The sequence below is a fragment of the Diaporthe citri genome (assembly GCF_014595645.1).
Source record: "Diaporthe citri strain NFHF-8-4 chromosome Unknown scaffold_16, whole genome shotgun sequence".
Taxonomy (NCBI): Eukaryota; Fungi; Ascomycota; class Sordariomycetes; order Diaporthales; family Diaporthaceae; genus Diaporthe; species Diaporthe citri.
The window spans coordinates 285326-302500 of record NW_025064861.1 but is presented as its reverse complement, the minus strand read 5'-3'; the positions used below and the strand labels follow the sequence as shown (position 1 = coordinate 302500).

At 52.1% G+C, this 17175-nt stretch overlaps 6 protein-coding genes across 6 annotated transcripts in view; 4 read left to right on the top strand and 2 right to left on the bottom strand.

Annotated features, from left to right (window-relative positions):
* INS49_005301 (uncharacterized protein) overlaps positions 1 to 907 on the top strand; it is a gene marked incomplete at both ends in the record, with an annotated part of 4469 nt that extends 3562 nt beyond the window's left edge. The window contains 2 exons of the mRNA XM_043166082.1: positions 1 to 349; positions 455 to 907. The exon at positions 1 to 349 is cut by the window's left edge and continues 58 nt beyond it. Of these exons, the coding sequence (XP_043017341.1) occupies positions 1 to 349; positions 455 to 907 (802 nt within the window). The remainder of the gene's footprint in view (positions 350 to 454) is intronic.
* Positions 908 to 2127: 1220 nt separating this feature from the next.
* Positions 2128 to 3398, top strand: INS49_005300 (uncharacterized protein; the record flags this gene model as incomplete). The annotated part of the gene is made up of 3 exons (XM_043166081.1): positions 2128 to 2197; positions 2366 to 2982; positions 3057 to 3398. The coding sequence occupies 3 exons, from the start codon at positions 2128 to 2130 to the stop codon at positions 3396 to 3398; spliced, it is 1029 nt and encodes a 342-aa protein (XP_043017340.1).
* A 672-nt stretch (positions 3399 to 4070) lies between these two features.
* On the bottom strand, positions 4071 to 5542 carry INS49_005299 (uncharacterized protein; the record flags this gene model as incomplete). Its single annotated transcript, XM_043166080.1, has 2 exons — positions 4071 to 4083; positions 4206 to 5542. 2 exons carry the CDS (start codon positions 5540 to 5542, stop codon positions 4071 to 4073), a joined length of 1350 nt encoding a protein of 449 aa, XP_043017339.1.
* A 1793-nt stretch (positions 5543 to 7335) lies between these two features.
* Positions 7336 to 8706, bottom strand: INS49_005298 (uncharacterized protein; the record flags this gene model as incomplete). The annotated part of the gene is made up of 3 exons (XM_043166079.1): positions 7336 to 7897; positions 7991 to 8457; positions 8653 to 8706. The coding sequence occupies 3 exons, from the start codon at positions 8704 to 8706 to the stop codon at positions 7336 to 7338; spliced, it is 1083 nt and encodes a 360-aa protein (XP_043017338.1).
* A 772-nt stretch (positions 8707 to 9478) lies between these two features.
* INS49_005297 (uncharacterized protein) lies at positions 9479 to 10685 on the top strand (the record flags this gene model as incomplete). Its single annotated transcript, XM_043166078.1, has 2 exons — positions 9479 to 9508; positions 9567 to 10685. The coding sequence occupies 2 exons, from the start codon at positions 9479 to 9481 to the stop codon at positions 10683 to 10685; spliced, it is 1149 nt and encodes a 382-aa protein (XP_043017337.1).
* A 1946-nt stretch (positions 10686 to 12631) lies between these two features.
* INS49_005296 (uncharacterized protein) lies at positions 12632 to 13405 on the top strand (the record flags this gene model as incomplete). The annotated part of the gene is made up of 2 exons (XM_043166077.1): positions 12632 to 13047; positions 13192 to 13405. 2 exons carry the CDS (start codon positions 12632 to 12634, stop codon positions 13403 to 13405), a joined length of 630 nt encoding a protein of 209 aa, XP_043017336.1.
* Positions 13406 to 17175: the final 3770 nt, after the last annotated feature.

The following is a 17175-nucleotide window of genomic DNA, read 5'->3' as shown; positions in this document are numbered from 1 at the left end:
GACGAGCCTGAGGCCGACGCCGCAGTCTGTCGAGGAGCTCACAAAGATCTACTATGAGATCTACGTTCCTGGTCTCTGCCAATTCTTCGAGTCGCAATGGTTCAACTTCCAGAGCCAGGGCCATAATTCTATTTCCATATTTCTCCACAACGACCCCCTCATCTCCCTCTTGGGCAGCTTCCTCGTCTCCCTGCACACCGTCAATGCTGATCCCAACCACTTCTCCTACTGCGGACATCTCGAAACCCGGGTTGTTTGGGCTCTGGCCAAGCTGGCATACACGATCCCCTCCGGGGTCAACATGCCACGTGATGACCCTCTGCCGGAAAACAACCCCAGTGAGACTCGTGTAAGCAGCCCCCGGAAACCCCTTGTGCGCCTGCGTCGTAGATACCTTTTTAGATTAAACTTTTTACCTGATGTTCCAGCAGCTAGCTAACCATGGATGTCGCAGAACCGCGTTCATGTCTTTGAGGCACTTTTGAACGGCGAGACCCTAGCGTCAAACCCTCTGATCCCGCCTCCCCGAAATGCGGATCAGCATCGACGTAAGGAGTACGAGTTCTGGTACTCACTGGCCGAGTTCCTGCGGCTCCAGGACCAGGCCGGGCGGGAGCAGCATCTCCAGAGGCTCCGAAGCCTGCTGGATGGTCGAGAAAACCGCGACGTGCTCTACTCGCTAGCCGTCATACGGGACCTCGGCCCGCGCTTCGGGCCCGGTTATGAGAACAAGATCCCAGACCACCTGGACGAGGGCGAGCCGCGCAACAAGCTCCACGTGGCCACGCAGTTCATCAAGGCAGAGGCCTCTGCAACGGGCGGCACGACCAACGTTATTCGCCAGCTTACATTTGTCGCGTTCCGAGCGCTCGTCAACCCTGGATTCAACATTGCGCGTAAATACTAAGTTCTCATTGTGGCATTTGCCACCCATCCTCTCGACTCCTGTGTGTAACTCGTCCACGGGACCACGCCCTAGCGTTAACGATGACGGTGTCGCCGGCAACGACGAGAAACAAAACATTGCATTCCTGTTGGAGACGAGGTGACATCGGTGCGTCAGTTTCAGGCCTGGTGACACGGCTGGCGTCTACGTGAGCGATTGTTTTGATTGATTTCCTTTCTTGGGAGAAGGGGGGCGTTTACATATCTTGGCTGGTGATGACCCGTGAAGGGCAAACAAGCGCACACTTGTATTATATACAGCATTGATCGCGAGTGGGCTGGGAAGGGGGGAACAGTGACGGCTGGATAGATGACGGAGCATCTGGGTATATGTCAGTCAGCCAAACAAAAAGGGGGAGACAGATGCAGCATCGACCGTGAGTCAGTGTATGGCGATGGTCGACCACCGCTGCATTGTTAATCTTAATTAACACAACAGGAGCCTGTCAGAGGTATCTCCACGACTAAACTACACATGCACTCGCTTGCTCGGGGGCCTTGGCCGTGTGATATGAGGAGGATGTCATGGGGGGAAAAGACCAAGAAGCTTGTACCGCAGTATTGTGCGTCAGCAACAGAGTGGGTCGTCCATCAGGAGGTGGTGCCAGGGCATTGGAGGGGGTGAGCCGGTCCGGTCTCAGGCCGACGACGTTTGGTCCCCGGGCCGTTGACAGTAAATTAGACAGTGAAGCGTGAAAGTGTGGGGTAAGATGGTGACGCCCGGCGTGCCGCCAAATGCAATACCCATTCTATTGTAGCTCCTGGTCACACCACAGTCTTGTGTGAGGACAGTGAAAGAGCGAGCAAGTGGGTGAGTAAATCTGTGAGTAATAGGTGAGTGAGTGAGTGAGTGAGTGCTAAGTGAGTCAGGGGCTGGTGAGGAGCTGCCGGCAGCGTCAGGGTCAGTCACGTTGTCGCCGCTCACCTCGCGGTCTGATCCACCGACCACCCCCAATCACTCAGGGCCGAGACGCCGTTGACATATGTATATAGCAAGCAGCCCGCCAGCTGGGCCGGCTATAGCACATACTGGATAAGGGCCGTCCTTGACCCTCCAAGTCCAACACACATTCTCGCCTAGCCCGCTGCATCTCTCTGCCCTCCCCCACTTGTTCGTCCCGACCCCTCGAATATTCAGCGCAGGTGGCATAAGAGCCAGTGAGTGCATGTGCCCAGCCGGAAATGGCGCCTTCACGCTCCAGGGTGCTCCAGCTCGGCGTGATAGAACACGCGCACGATACCTGGGATGCAAGTAAGTGACCGGAGAGACGGGCGAGGGGGAGCCCTGTTTCCCCTCCTTCCTCCCCTCCCCTCCCTCACCGGCATTCCCACCCTCGTCCCATCTTGTATCAGGACCAGCCAGGCACACGCGGCTCCGGCTCCGAACCCCTACTACGCAGACCGCTGACACAGCTCCCAGTCGGCGGTCTGGCCGACATGGTCGTGCCCAAGTCGACCGACAGGGCCGGCTTCCTGGTGGAGGCCGCCTCGGGGGCCTTCGACGGGTGCCTGGTGGCCTACCGCACCTTTGGGTCCGTGTCCATCACGGGCCGCATCGACTCGGAGCTTGTGCTGGCCCTGCCGCCGTCGCTCAGGTTCATATGCCACAACGGCGCCGGGTTTGACCAGATAGACGTCCCCGCCTGCACCGACCGCGGCATCAAGGTGTCCAACGTGCCCACCGCCGTCGACGACGCCACGGCCGACACCGCAATGTTCCTCATGCTCGGGGCCCTGCGGAACTTCCCCCTGGGCATGCACAACCTCAGGCAGGGAGGCTGGCGTGGCCGCGAGCAGGACGGGTCGCTGCCCGACTTGGGCCATGACCCGCAGGGCAAGAGCCTGGGCATCATCGGCATGGGCGGCATAGGCCGCAACATGGCAAAGAAGGCCCTGGCCTTCGGCATGAGGATCCTCTACCACAACCGGACCAGGCTGGCCGAGGACGTCGAGAGGGAGCTCGGGGGCGCCCAGTACTGTGACTTCGACACCTTGCTGAAGCACAGTGACGTGCTGAGCCTGAACCTTCCCCTCAACGTGCGTCCCCTCTGCCCCCTTCCCCTCTCCGGGCCGGCGACAAGAGCCGCAGGTGTGCTAACCACGGTCCACAGCCACACACCAGGCACATCATCTCCACGCGCGAGCTGGCAATGGTCAAGCCGGGCGTCGTTATTGTCAACACAGCCCGGGGTGCCGTGATAGACGAGGCCGCCCTGGTCGAGGCCCTGGACTCGGGCAGGGTTGCAAGCGTCGGGCTGGATGTCTACGAAAATGAGCCCGACGTCCACCCGGGCCTGCTGGCGAACCGCCGGGCCCTGCTGGTGCCGCACATGGGGACCTGGACGGTCGAGACCGAGGCCAAGATGGAGGAGTGGACCATGGCAAACGTGCAGACGGCCATCCTGCACGGCCGCCTGAAGAGCATCGTCCCGGAGCAGAGGCGCCTGGAGTGAAGACTTGTCCCTGTCACAGGACATGGTGGACTCTGCACACAGCCTCAGACCACGACGTCTAAGACGAACTCCTACACCTCAGGACAACTCCTCAAGGACACGATATCTATCCCCAGACGTAATATAACCAGTTGAGCGCCGTAGACAGACGTCCCCTCACAGGAGCCCTTCACACCATAGAACAGCATGTAATGGGTTCCTCTCTCTTTATTTATCTCGTGTCTACTATCTTCGGCTACGTTGAGGAGCCAACCGATTTGATCCAGTCGCGCGCCGATCAGGCCAGGCCTCGATTGGCAGCGTCACGAGCCGCCCACACTGTTGTTCAAAACGCCCTTCCAGCCAGGGCGGGGGAATATCAATGCAACAAAGGTATAATTTATCCCAACGCCGTTTTTGTTGAAAAAGCCAGCCGCCTCCGGCCTCTCTTCACCCCCCGCATGAGCACCCGTTTTGAAGTTGTCCCTACCCGCCAAAGCAAACAAGAATGCTGCCCCTGTTCAGAAAAGATCATTGCCATGACCTTGATGCTGTTGAAAACATTGCTTTTGGTGTCTTGTGCCCTCTAGCGCAAAATCGCACTCCAAAGTCCCCAGATATTAGGGCGAAATCCACGGTGTTGAAATATCCGGGAAATCGCGTCAATATACAAATACTGCGTCATGGAGACGCTTAGTAGCGGTAGCTGCGACGGTGATTAGCATACATGGTAAGGCATGGCGTGCTTGAGTATTTCTCTCCTCTGAAGTAGGGGGATTACGGGGAGAGGTTTGGGGTGGGAAAAAAAAAAGGGGGGGGGGGACATACTGGTCGCTCTTGTAAGGACCCTCGCTTGGCAGGCTGAGGTACTCAGACTGGGCGGGGGTGAGCTCGGTCAGCTCGACGTTGCAGTGAGCTAGGTGCAGGCGGGCAACCTCCTCGTCGAGGACCTTGGGCAGGACGTAGACCTTCTTCTCGAGCTTGCCAGACTTGGCGTACTCGACGTACTTCTCGCCGAAGGCCTTGTCCTCGTTCTTGAAGAGCATGATCTGGGCAAGGACCTGGTTGGTGAAGGAGCAGGACATGACGAAGGAGGAGTGGCCGGTGGCACATCCGAGGTTGACGAGGCGGCCCTCGGCGAGGAGGATGATGTGGCGGCCGGAAGACATCAGGTAGCGGTCAACCTGGGGCTTGATGTTCTGGACGCTCTTGGCGTTGGCCTTGAGCCAGGCAACGTCGATCTCGATGTCGAAGTGGCCGATGTTGCAGACGATGGCGTCGTTGGGCATGGCCTCGAAGTGCTTGCCAACGAGGATGTCACGGCAGCCGGTGGTGGTGACGAAGATCTGACCGATGTTGGCGACCTTGTCCATGGGGGCGACCTGGTAGCCGGCCATGGCGGCCTGCAGGGCGTTGATGGGGTCGATCTCGGTGACGATGACACGGGCGCCCATGCCGTGCAGGGCCTGGGCACAGCCCTTGCCGACGTCGCCGAAGCCAGCGACGACGGCGATCTTGCCGGCAATCATGACATCGGTGGCGCGCTTGATGCCGTCGATCAGGGACTCACGGCAGCCGTAGAGGTTGTCGAACTTTGACTTTGTGACCGAGTCGTTGACGTTGATGGCGGGGACGAGGAGCTCACCGTTCTTGAGCATCTTGTACAGGTGGTGGACACCGGTGGTGGTCTCCTCGGAGACACCATAGCAGTCCTTGAGCATGTCGGGGTACTTGTCGTGGACGAGGTGGGTCAGGTCGCCACCGTCGTCGAGGATGAGGTTGAGCTTCTTGCCGTCCTTGAAGGCACCGAGCTGCTGCTCGAGGCACCAGTTGTACTCCTCCTCGGACTCGCCCTTCCAGGCGAAGACGGGGACGCCGGCGGCGGCGATGGCAGCGGCGGCGTGGTCTTGGGTGGAGAAGATGTTGCACGAGGTCCAGGTGACCTCGGCGCCGAGGGCGGTCAGGGTCTCGATCAGGACGGCAGTCTGGATGGTCATGTGCAGGCAGCCAGCAATGCGGGCGCCGGCCAGCGGCTGGTCCTGGGCGTACTTCTGGCGGGTGGCCATCAGGCCGGGCATCTCGTTCTCGGCCAGCTCGATCTCGCGGCGGCCAAAGGCGGCCAGCGAGATGTCGGCGACCTTGAACTTCTGTGCGGGGGCAGACATTGTGACGGTGGGATGGTAAAGAGGCTGTGATGGTCAATTAGCTGTCTGGCAGTCGAGGAGGAGGAGTCGAGTGGTAGTCGGAGATGCACAGCAAGAGTGAGGTGAGGTGGAAGGAAGGTCGGCACTCGTAGTATGGCAGCGAAGAGCTTGGAGGGGGGAGCACAGGGGGACGGGGACGGAGGGACAGAGGGAAGGGAGGGGTAGGCAGGGAGGGGATGGATTCCGGGGTCTGGAAGGCAGTTTTGTCGCCGGGACTCGACATGAAATGCCAGGGTGGTAAAACTCTGAGCCCCGTGCAGTTGTGTCGGCGATTCCAGCTGGGCCGCCAAAACCCGAGAGCCGGTACGGGGGACAATTGGAGTGGAGTGGGATAAGCCTGCAGCTCGCGGAGGGGTAGCGGGCAGGTGTGAGAGCTGTGCTGCTGTGTGCCGCAGGTACTTACACAAGGCGGTGCTGATTCTGCTGCTGTTGCTATTGCTGTGGCTTCTGGCAAGCAAGCGAGGACGAGGACGAGGACAAGAGGAGGAGGATGATGACGATGATGATGATCAAAGAATGCCTGCTGTCTGAAAGGAGAGCGGATGAGAACGAGGAGGGAGTGGTGAGAGGTCGGGAGCAAGCAGGAAGTGCAGGGAGGGAGGAGGATGGATGGGGTTTTGTTGACGGCCAGAGAAAAGTTCGGCGGGGACCCTGACGGACTGACGGACTGAAGGGAGAGGAGGGGATCCCTGAGAGCGGCAACCTCGACAGGGGGACCAGTGGCCACCGACCACAGACCACAGCTCTCTCCAGCTCCGAGCTCAACCAAGGCGGGGGCTTAGGTAAGCCCAGAGCCCCACCGCTCAAGGTACCACTTTGCAGTCTATCTCCCGTAAGGGCATATTTTGCCCCGTCGAGTCGGTCAGCGAGCAGCGAGCAGACATTGATCCCCGTGGCTGCCGTGCTGACTGCAGCCCAACCACAAAGCAAGCTACTTCCATCCATCGCTCCTCTTGCTTGCTCTTGTCCCGTCAGCCCTGATGCCTTGGTCCCCCGACGCCCCGGTGGCCCGGTGCCCCCTGAATTGTTCCTCACTCGGCCCTGCATCTAGACTTTCCTTCTCTTTTCGGTTCTCTCTATCTGATCACTGCCACTACACCTTGTCCCTTCGGTTGAGACGGGGCGTGTCCAAGACGTACGATATACCTAGGTACACAGCAGCATCAACAGGTGGCCGTCAAGAAACCCCGAGTCACACTGGCGTTCGAGTGAACCTCACGGTGTGTGCATTCCTCACTCCAGGCCCGTAGCTCTGTGACATGTATTGCCTTTTCTCTGTTCTTTGTATCACGATTAAACACCAGAGCCCCAAGGCTCCTCATCACACATCATCTGTCTCCGACCCTGGCTGTCGCCCTCGCTTGTTCCTTGCTCTACGCTGCTCTGTCCTGCTCTGGTCCCTATCGGATATGTCGCCGGTCCACAGGCTGAGTCTTGTTCCTCCGGCTCCGGCTCCGGCTCTGTCTCTGACTCCAGCTTTGGCTCTGCGCTCTGGCTCTCGCTCTGGCTGCGACCCGCCTCTGCGGCTGTGCTCCCCCCTCCTTCCCCACCCCTACGGCCTTCCATTCTATCGGTTGTCATGATTCCAGCACGCCTCATTGTGTTCCCAAACGCCAGATCCTATGCAGCAGCCCATGTGTGTGTGCCCAGACCTTCAGCCTCCGGCTGCCCTTGCCATCAGCGGGCACCGCAGTTCTTGGCCACGTACGATGCCGCCCGGTGTCGCTCACAGCGCCCCTCGGGCCTTTCCCTGCCTACTCCGGCACGAGGTTTCCTCGCACAGCAAACATCTTGGCGCTGATGTTTGCCGTGAATCCGTCCACCTGCCTGCTGTACTGCTCCACCTGCTTCGCGTTCAGCATGCCCTCCAGCCGGCTGGGCTCCTGTGGCAGCTTGAACAGCCTCTGCCACTCGTCCTCTGGCAGTGGCGCCTGCTTGGCTGCTGCCCGCGACGCGTTCTCTGCCTTGCGCTTCGTCTGCCACGCCGTGATCTTGGCCTGCTCGCGGGCCAGCTGTCTCTGGTAGTACTGGTGGTTGTTGAGGTCTGTGTAGTGTGACTCAATGCTGTCCAGGAGCAGGTCGCACGTCTTCTCGAGGAACGGGTCGATGGAGAGGTCGAGCGTGTCCAGGGATGGGTACGAGGGGAGCTGGACGGGCGCGCGCTCAATGTCAGATAGCGACTGCGGCAACTCCACCTCGGGGTTCACCGGCGGCGGCGGCAGCTGGTGCAGGAACGAAGTGAGGAGGTGCGAGTCGTGGACGTGGACAGGGAGCTCGACAAATATGTCCTTGTAGGTGAACTTGGTCTTTTGGAGGCTTGTGTTGCCGTCAGCATGGATGTGCTTGCGCGAGGCAACGCCGAAGGGGTGTGACAAAGGAACCCTTCGCGAGATGGATATGTAGACCTACTTCTCTGTGGTAAACTTGTTCTCCTTGTAAGCGGCCATGAAGGAGCTGGTCAGCTTGAAGGCGCGGAGGCTGAGAGAGCCCTGGGAGCTCCGGCTGACGTCGTGGACGAGGGCGACGACGCTGTTGTTCTCGCGCTGGTAGTGGTACATGTTCTCGATAAAGCCCAGGTTGACAAAGTTGCCCATGGTGGCGCTGGTATACCATCCGACGTTGTTGGCATCGACGTTGACCTCTTTGAGGTGCCTTATCATGTCGTTCTGGTAGTTGATGTTGGCCTTTGCGCGGGGCGCAGCAGCAGCCAGGCTGGAGGCATCGTTCTGGTGGGAGTCGGCGCTGGCGACATCGATAGTTGGGAATGGGAAGGTGTTTGTGACCTCGAGGGTGGCGTTGTTGTCCAGGCCGACGAGGGAGCCGGTCGCGGTGGTAGGGAAGGACGAGGAGCAGTGCTTGGTGATTTTCATGACGACCTGGGGCGTGGGAACAGAGGGCTGTCAGCAGGCCTGTCCGTCTTGCTGCCACGGCGTCATGCCACGGCGACGCAGGCTGGGCGAGGCAGAGACACAGGGGGCAGCAACCCCGACGCGATGTGTGGCTCTCGCAGCCCTCGTCCCGGGCTGGGACAAGTGGGTGGGAAGACAGAGAGAGAGAAAGGCGAGACTCACCAGGGCCTCGACCTGGACCGTCTTGATCGCGTCATCTTTCCTCGGCTCGGCCATGTTTGCGGCGTGATCGGGTTCTCGTGTCTTGTCTGTGGCCACTTGTCTTCCGATGGGTTTCAAGGGTCGCGGGGAGGGTCGTGAAAGCTGGAGGATGAGTGCCAGGCGTTGAGTGCTGGCTGCTGGATGCTGGGCGCTCCTGTCACGAGTTGAAGATTTTGGGGGCACCAGGCACAGTTTTCGTGGGATCCGGGCGTGGAAGGCGGTGGGGCGAACACAGCCACTGATTGGCCGCCAGCCGCCTCCCCTTGCAACCCCGCCGAGCTACTTGTGACATTCAAGTATGCGATTCTTCTTACCCACTTGCCTGGCTCGCCTGGTACTTTCCATATGGGCTTGACTTATCGATAACCTACTTACCACCGTAGTACTTTGAGGAGCATTCTCTGGGGGGCGGGCAGTGAATGTCGGGAAATTTCCAGTCGACAAACTCGTGAGAACGAGATCCTGAAAGCGATGATGAAAGAATATTTCAAGAAACCATGACCAATATAAACCATGGCTTGATATGTGTATTCAAATGCTAATTAACAGTTCATCCCAAAATACTTGAGCACACCATTGCCTGGGACATGCCTCGCGCCGTTCTGTTGTCACGGCTAGCTGATGTCATCGTCACCAGCACCCCAGATGGCCGATCTCTTCCCGCCCGACATCCATGACATCCATCTGGACCGGTCCGGCGGGCCTGGGAACAGCATGTAGACAAAACTTCCCAGCCCCGCCAACGTCCTCCCTGTCTGCCGACATGGTCCTTTGCAAGTGAGATGCCATGAGCAACACAAACTCAGAAATCCTGCTTGTAAGTGCCCAACACATCACGCTGATCCTGGCCTGGCTGACTTTGCTCTCGTCCACAGGCAGGCGCTGCGGCCGCCTTCACCATCGACCTTGTTGTCTATCCCCTGGACACAATCAAGACTCGCCTCCAGAGCCAAGATTACCTCAAGACCTTCTCACGCCCGGCCGCTGCCAGCCAGACCCCGGGCAATGTCTTCCGCGGGCTGTACCAGGGCGTTGGCAGCGTCGTCATCGCCACGCTTCCCGCCGCCGGGCTGTTCTTCACCACCTACGAGGCCACCAAGCCCTTCTACAAGGGCCTCTCCGCGAGCTTGCCAGGCGGCGCCGCCCTTCCCACGCCGCTGGTTCACTCCTTGGCATCGGGCACTGCCGAGCTGGCGTCGTGTCTCGTGCTCACGCCTGCCGAGGTCATCAAGCAGAACGCGCAGATGATCCGCTCCAGTGGTGGCCCCAGCCCCGGCGGCGGTTGGAGGAACAGCACCTCCGTCCAGGCGCTCCGGAAGCTGTGGGGACCAGGGGGCGCGGGTGGCCCTGCCCGTCGACTTCTGACGGGGTATACTGCCCTAGTAGCTAGGAACCTGCCCTTTACGGCGCTGCAGTTCCCCATGTTCGAAGCCCTCAGACGATGCATCTGGGAGTCGCGCGACAGGCGGGCGAACGCGACGCAGACGGTCAAGGACGGGCCAGGTGCGGTAGCCGGCGGCGAGAGGAGGGTGGAGCAAGGCGCCATGGCCCGCGGGCTGCTCGAGACAGGCTACGTCAGCGGGGTCAGCGCGGCGCTGTCTGGCGCTATAGCTGCGGTGGTGACTTCGCCTGCAGACACCGTTAAGACGCGGATGATGCTCTTTGCTGGGGAAGAGAGGGAGCAGCGGGCCCGGTTCGAGGAGCAGGAGCAACGACTGCGGGACGCGGGCACGAAGGCCACGGGGAAGGCGGCCCATCACGAGACACAGAGGCAGCTGGAAAGCGCAGTCAGAAGGCAAGGGCTGAACGGGATGCAGGCGGCGAGGCTGATCTACCAAGAAAAGGGAGTCTACGGGTTGTTCAGGGGGGGGCTTCTGCGGGCGGCCTGGACCGCGTTAGGCAGCGGACTATACCTTGGGACATATGAGGTTGCCAAGGTGTGGTTGAAGGGCAGCAGCGGGGCAGATGATACGGGTAGTGAGACTATTTTGTGAGAGGTTGAGCAGTCAGTTACCAAGGTGGCGGGCGATACAGTCCAGCAAATGCGAGGTGTGGAGGGTGGCTGTGATCGATTGTGAGATTCCCCCGCCCAACGACAGGAAGAAAACACACGAGTCTACGGCGCAAAGAAGACGGCAGCAGGTCGCTGCTCCTCACATGACTGCACGGCGTTACCCAGAGCAGCCTGCATTGCAAGATGCCATACATGTACCATGAGACAATGTGTACGAGGCAGTGAAGGTAACGTTTACCTGCCCGATGGATGCGAGGAGTGCTTTGCAAACCAGCCCTTGACCACCTCCGACTCCGTGGATGTGGGCTTATTTGGGGAGGGGCCAGTCACAGGTGGGCGATAGGTGTTGCAGCGGTGGGCCAACCAGATTTGAGTCGAGGCCCGGGCCGCAGCTCTGCGTGTGTCTGTGTCTGTGTGTTGTGTGTGCATGTACGTAGAGGTGAAGGAAGTACGAGAGTACTGACTGACCTACCTAGGTAACCTAGTCCACCTAGGTACCTGGGTAGGTACCATGTAATGATATCAAATGGCTCTGTCGTGGTTAGACAATGAGGCAACTGCGGTGCGGTTCCACGTCGCATCAAGACTGGACACTTTCTATCATCGGAAGCAACATGTCCTTATCTGTCACGGACGGCTTCCCGAGATCGCCTCGGTCACAAAGTTGGGTTGCAGGACAGAACACACGCAGGGCACAGCATGCAGCTCGCAGCAGCACTGCGCACGCATGATGCGAGGGTCCAACTCTCCCCCTCATTCCCCCAACCCCAGCTGGCGCGCATTACCAGATAGACAGAGCACAGTTCTGCATTGCCACGTCTCGCCCAGCCGGCCTCGACAAAAACGTTGGGAAATGACTCGACCCGATAGGCCATGCATGCTCGAAGCCGCTGGGAACCCTGAAGCGTCATGCTCATATCCCCAGGGATGATATCTCGGGAATGCAGAGCAGGGCCAGGCGGTGAGCGTCTCCGGGCGTGCCTGGACCTGGCAATGCCGCAAGGAGTCAGACTGGTCCTAGGTACCTACGCACATTGATTCCCGGTAGCTTATTACTTCCAGCCTGGTGCTTGGTGGCTTTGTCTGCTCCAAAGGTGGCATCAACCCGTCGGGCGATGGCGCGATTTGCGCGCCTACAGAGACGGCCGTCTGAACTGTCGCACCGTGAAACACCACCACCGTCGGCGGCCGCGTCCCAGTGGCCTCGGCGCTAGCATCTAGAGCAGATCTAGCAGAGGGAAACAGACAGAGGAGCAGTCAACAAGAGGTGAGGCGAGGTGGAGGTTAATAAATAGACGGGCGACTGTGGGTATTGGACCAGACATGTTCTAGGCTCGACACATGTGCCGCAGCTGTGGCATATTAACCCAAGGGACGAGTAGACTTGGAGCAGACCAATTGGGCCACCGTCTTGGCTGCTTGCTTGTCCCAGCCCGTCCCCGTTGCCGGTCCCGGGCCCCTACACGAGATACAAGTTGGATCTGGCTCATCTGGGGCCGCACCTGGGAGGCACCCGGATGGTCCAGGACCGTCGCCCGCCATTATTGCGATATTATTGCGACAGATGTCATAAACCTTGTGACGGTCAGCCGGCTTTTATGTGCCCTCTGCCGCCGGTGCAGCATTCCCCTGAAGATCAGTGACTGTACGCGGCCCGCCCTGTCACGTACATGTATATCTATACACACTCACTCTCACACTCTCTCACTCGCACGCACGCAAGCTCCCAGGTATTGGCGTAGACACCCATTTGCGTAGTGCACACGTAGGGGGTTAAAAGGCGAGCCGCCCACCACCTGCCACACACTCGCATTTTGCGCCGGTGACCGACACCTCGCTGTCGACAGCGTCTCCTGGACATCACCCTCTTCATCTCCCGGCAAAGACAGAGTCTCTACACGGAAGGCACGGAGACAGACTGTTGACATGACCATCAACGACGTATTTCCAGGCAGCAAGGCCTTGCCCGAGACGGCTGCCCTGGACGAGAAGGCTGCCGGCACGCGGCGATACGTGGTGGCGTCGCCGTACACCGAGGCAGAGCATCTGCTGGACCTCGAGACCCTGGATGCCGAGAACCAGATACTGGGAGAAGCGCTGGTTGAGCTCAAGTGCCTGCGGGACGACTACGCGACGGCGGCCTACGCCGACACGTTCAACTGGGACGAGGTGGTGGGCCGGGTGCGGGAGCTAGCAGCAGCCCGCAACCACGGCTGGAGGGAGACGTCGTGGTACATTGTCGCTTTTCGCTCGCGGTACGAGCAGGGCATCGACTACAGCCACCTTGGCGACCTCGACAAGGCCGCACACGCGGAGGCCACAGCCAGCGGAGGCTTCCTCAAGTATGTTCCTCCCTCTCTTTCTCTCCTGTGCTGTGTCTCAATCACCACTCGCTCACTCCCTCGCTCACCCCCCCCCTCTCCACCCGCTTTCCCCCTTCTCCCGTCCTTGCCACCGGGTTTTAACAAGGGTTGCGACGCTGGCAGGTATTGGTTTGGGACACCCGACCGGAATCTCCGCAACCTGGCGACCTGCATCTGGCGCAACCGAGAAGACGCGCGCAAGGGAGGCACCGGGCCTGCGCACAAGGAGGCCATCAAGGCCGTGCGCACCACGTACGCCGAGTGGAGGATCGACCAGCACCGGCTCATTATCCGAGACGGCGTGTCGAGCTGGGACCTGGCCGAGTGGACAGGCTGAAGCAGATGCAGTCAAGGTCGAGGTCGTCGGCACGGACGATGCGGCTCTGTTCTAAGCCCCTTTCCCCCACCCACCCACACACACACACACAAACGCACACAACCAGTCCCAACGGTGCGTCGTGGATCCTGTTCATGCACCCATCCCTCACTGTTTGACATTGGCGTGGGGGGTTTGGGTGGGATGTGGGATATGGGATGTGGGATGCGGGATGGGGCGGGATGAAGGGCAAGGCTGGTTTTTGCAGCTTAGTCAGCCGGGCCCTTCCCGCCACTCCGCCACCTCCACCACTCCACCACCAACAAGACACCAACAACAATGGAGCTAGATGATACATAGAACTACATGCGCTCGTGTCCAGGGTAGGGTGCGGAGTCTAGGCAGTTGATCTATGGGGAGATCAATTTGAGAGAGGTCCTTCTGGGCGAGGCAGGGCTGGGTCCACCAACACATGTCAGCCTGATTTGTCTGGCAGACTACCTGGGTGTCTTCACCTACGATACAGGCTGTGCTTCAATGCCAAATATGGGTCTACTATAGTGCCACGCCTCTTGGTTGGAGTACCCGCCACCGCATGGTGATATTGGATCCATGGTGAAGGTGCCGTAAAGTTAGGGTTCGTGACTTGTGGGTGTCCGGTGCAGAAGCCATTGCCGGCGAAAATGTTGGCCGGGTCTATCACCTCGTCAAGGCAGGCAGGAAAGTTCCACCTTCTGAGCCTGCAAAAAGAGAGGGCGAGGGCGCTTGCAGTAGGTAGCACCCTATTGGGACAATTTTAGTAGCACTAGACTCAGAGTTGACCATGACAGAGTTTTCAACTCGGCTCGTCTCTGTGCCGCCATTGTGTGACAATGCTCATTTCCAGATGGTTTTCTCTTCCAAGAGCTCTTCTTGCACGACACAACATGGGGTCTTATTGATAACATTGGGATCCATAATCATGCCGCGCGAATCAAAACTTTGGGTAAGACAACAGCTACTTGCAATAACTGGGTCGTGTGGATGAACAGAAGTACCCAGAATGTCTGCATGGCTGAGAGCGATCAACGTTTTATCAACATGACATGTGAGTCACCTTTCTCAGTTATTTATCCTTATTCCCTGACCTAAAAACTCGTAACAGGTTGAACCCGAGGTTGAGGCTTGTCTGTTCTCCTACTAAGTACTGTTGGAAGGTGCGAGGGTCGTATGCCCATATGCTAACGCTAGCCTATAAATAGGCTCCTTTTAAGCATTTAATAACGGGGAGAATTCTCTCCTTAATACAATAATTAATTACTATTTACTTTATTACTTTATTAAGTTATAAGCTTAGCATTACTTAAAATATCTTAAAATATTAAGAAATATTAATACTTTTATTTTTATAATTATTTTTATATTTAAATTATTAAGATTTTAATATTATTAATCTTTATTTATATATTATTATTATACCTTATAATAATTATTATAATTAATAATAACTTATAATAATTTAATATATTTACTTTATTTAATATTTTATTTATTTATTTATTTATTTATTTATTTATTTATTTATTTATTTATTTATTTATTTATTTATTTATTTATTTATTTATTTATTTATTTATTTATTTTATATTAATTAATATTAATTATTATAAATAAATAAAGATATATAAATATTATTTAAAAATATTAAATATATTTAATTTTAAACTTAATTTATTATTTTTATTAAAGTTAAAATTAAAAAAAAACTTTTAAATTAAAAAATAATATAAAGTTATAACTTTTGATTTATTAATTTTAATAAATATATTATAAATATTAAAAAAAATAATTAATTAAAAATATAATTTTTATAAAATAAGAAAAGTTTAATAATTAAGCTTTTATTATATTTTTAAATTTAATATATTTAAGTTTTATAATATTTATTATATTATATAAAAAATCTTTTAATAATTAATAAGTATTAATTAATTAATTTAATTATAATATTAATAACTTAATTATTTACTTTTTTATTAATTATTAAACTTATAATATAAATATAACTTTAATTTATAAACTTATTTATAAACCTTTTAAAATCTTTAAATAAAACTTTATATTAAAATTTTAATATTAAGATAATTTATAAAAAAATTAATAAAGTTATTTTTTAAAAATAATAAAATTAAAAACTCTATTTTTTAATAATATTATTAAGTATTATAAATAATATTATTAATAACTTAAATAATTAAAACTTTATAATATTTTTTAAAATTAAGCTTAAAATAATAAATATTATTTTTTATATAAAAGTTAAATAATTTAAATAATAATGTTTTATTTATATAAAGCTATAATATATATATATATATATATATATATATATATATATAAAGCTTACTAATTAACATGCAATCCCTTTATAAATTTATTTATATTAGAAAAACTATGCCTTAAAGTTAAATAAAAATTAATATATCTTTTAATTCCTTTAATTAAGAGCTCCTTTCTTAACCTCTCCTAAGATTTATAAAGCTCTTCCTTACTCCTTTCTCCTAATAATCCTTTTTTTTAATTTTAATCTTAATAAAAACTGCTTTTTATAAGCAAATCCCTTATAATTACTTAATAAAGAATTACTACTTTCTTGCTAAGGGTTATAATTGCTTTAATATAAAGTTATAAAGTTATCTTTATTAATGCAAGGCTTTTAATAAAGTTAATTAAAACTTATAATAAGGCTTATTTATTAATTAATTTAAAGGCTCTTTATAAGGGGGCTTTATTATAAAGTGCATTTTAAGGCGCTGTTAATTTAAAGTTTTAAAGGCCTAAGGCTTTCTTTAAATACTTATTTTTATTAGCTTTAATAAGGTTTTTAAGGCCTTAAGCATAGGCCCCTTTTAATTAAGGGAGTTATAAATAGGTAGGCCGCGATTTGCTATAATATAATTAAGGGGAAAATTCCTAAAAAAGGTCTTAACGGCCATTGCAAGATTTAAACCTACGCTCTTTATAAAGAAAAGCTAAACGCATAACCAGTACGCTACGCGGCCTTAAATAATTTAAAGTTTATTTTATTTTTATATAAAAAAAGTATTATAAGTTAACTTTAAGCAATTATTTAAAAATACTTAAAAAAAATTATATATTATAATATTATAAAAAGAAAAAAAGCTTTAAAAAGGCTTATTTTTATATATTTATTATATAAAAAAACTAAGCTTAATAAAAGTTAAATATAAGTTTATAATATAGCTTAAATATAATTTAAGCTTATTATATAACCCTTTTTTCCTTTTTTAATATATATTTATATAAAATTAAACTTAAAGTTATTATAAGTTTTAAATAATTATTATTTTATATTATAAAGTTATATATATTTTAATATTATAATAAATATTATATAAGTTATTTAAATTATTAATTAATAAATATAATATAATTATCTTAATATTTTAATATTATATATTATATTTATTATTATTATATTATATTTATTATTATTATTTAAAATAATTTTATAATTATTTTTTATTAATATTAATTATTTTTAATTTTATTTTATATTTATTTTTATATTATATTTTCTTTTTATTTATATTATAATATTATTATTTTACTTTTAATTTAAAACTTTTATTTTAATTTAATTAATACCTTTATAATTAATAAAACCTTTTATTATTTAACTTTAAACCTTTTTTTAATAATTTATTATATTTCATTTATAATTATATTATTTATTAAAAAGCTTATTTATGTTAATATATTAATATTTATATAATTTTTTAATAATACTT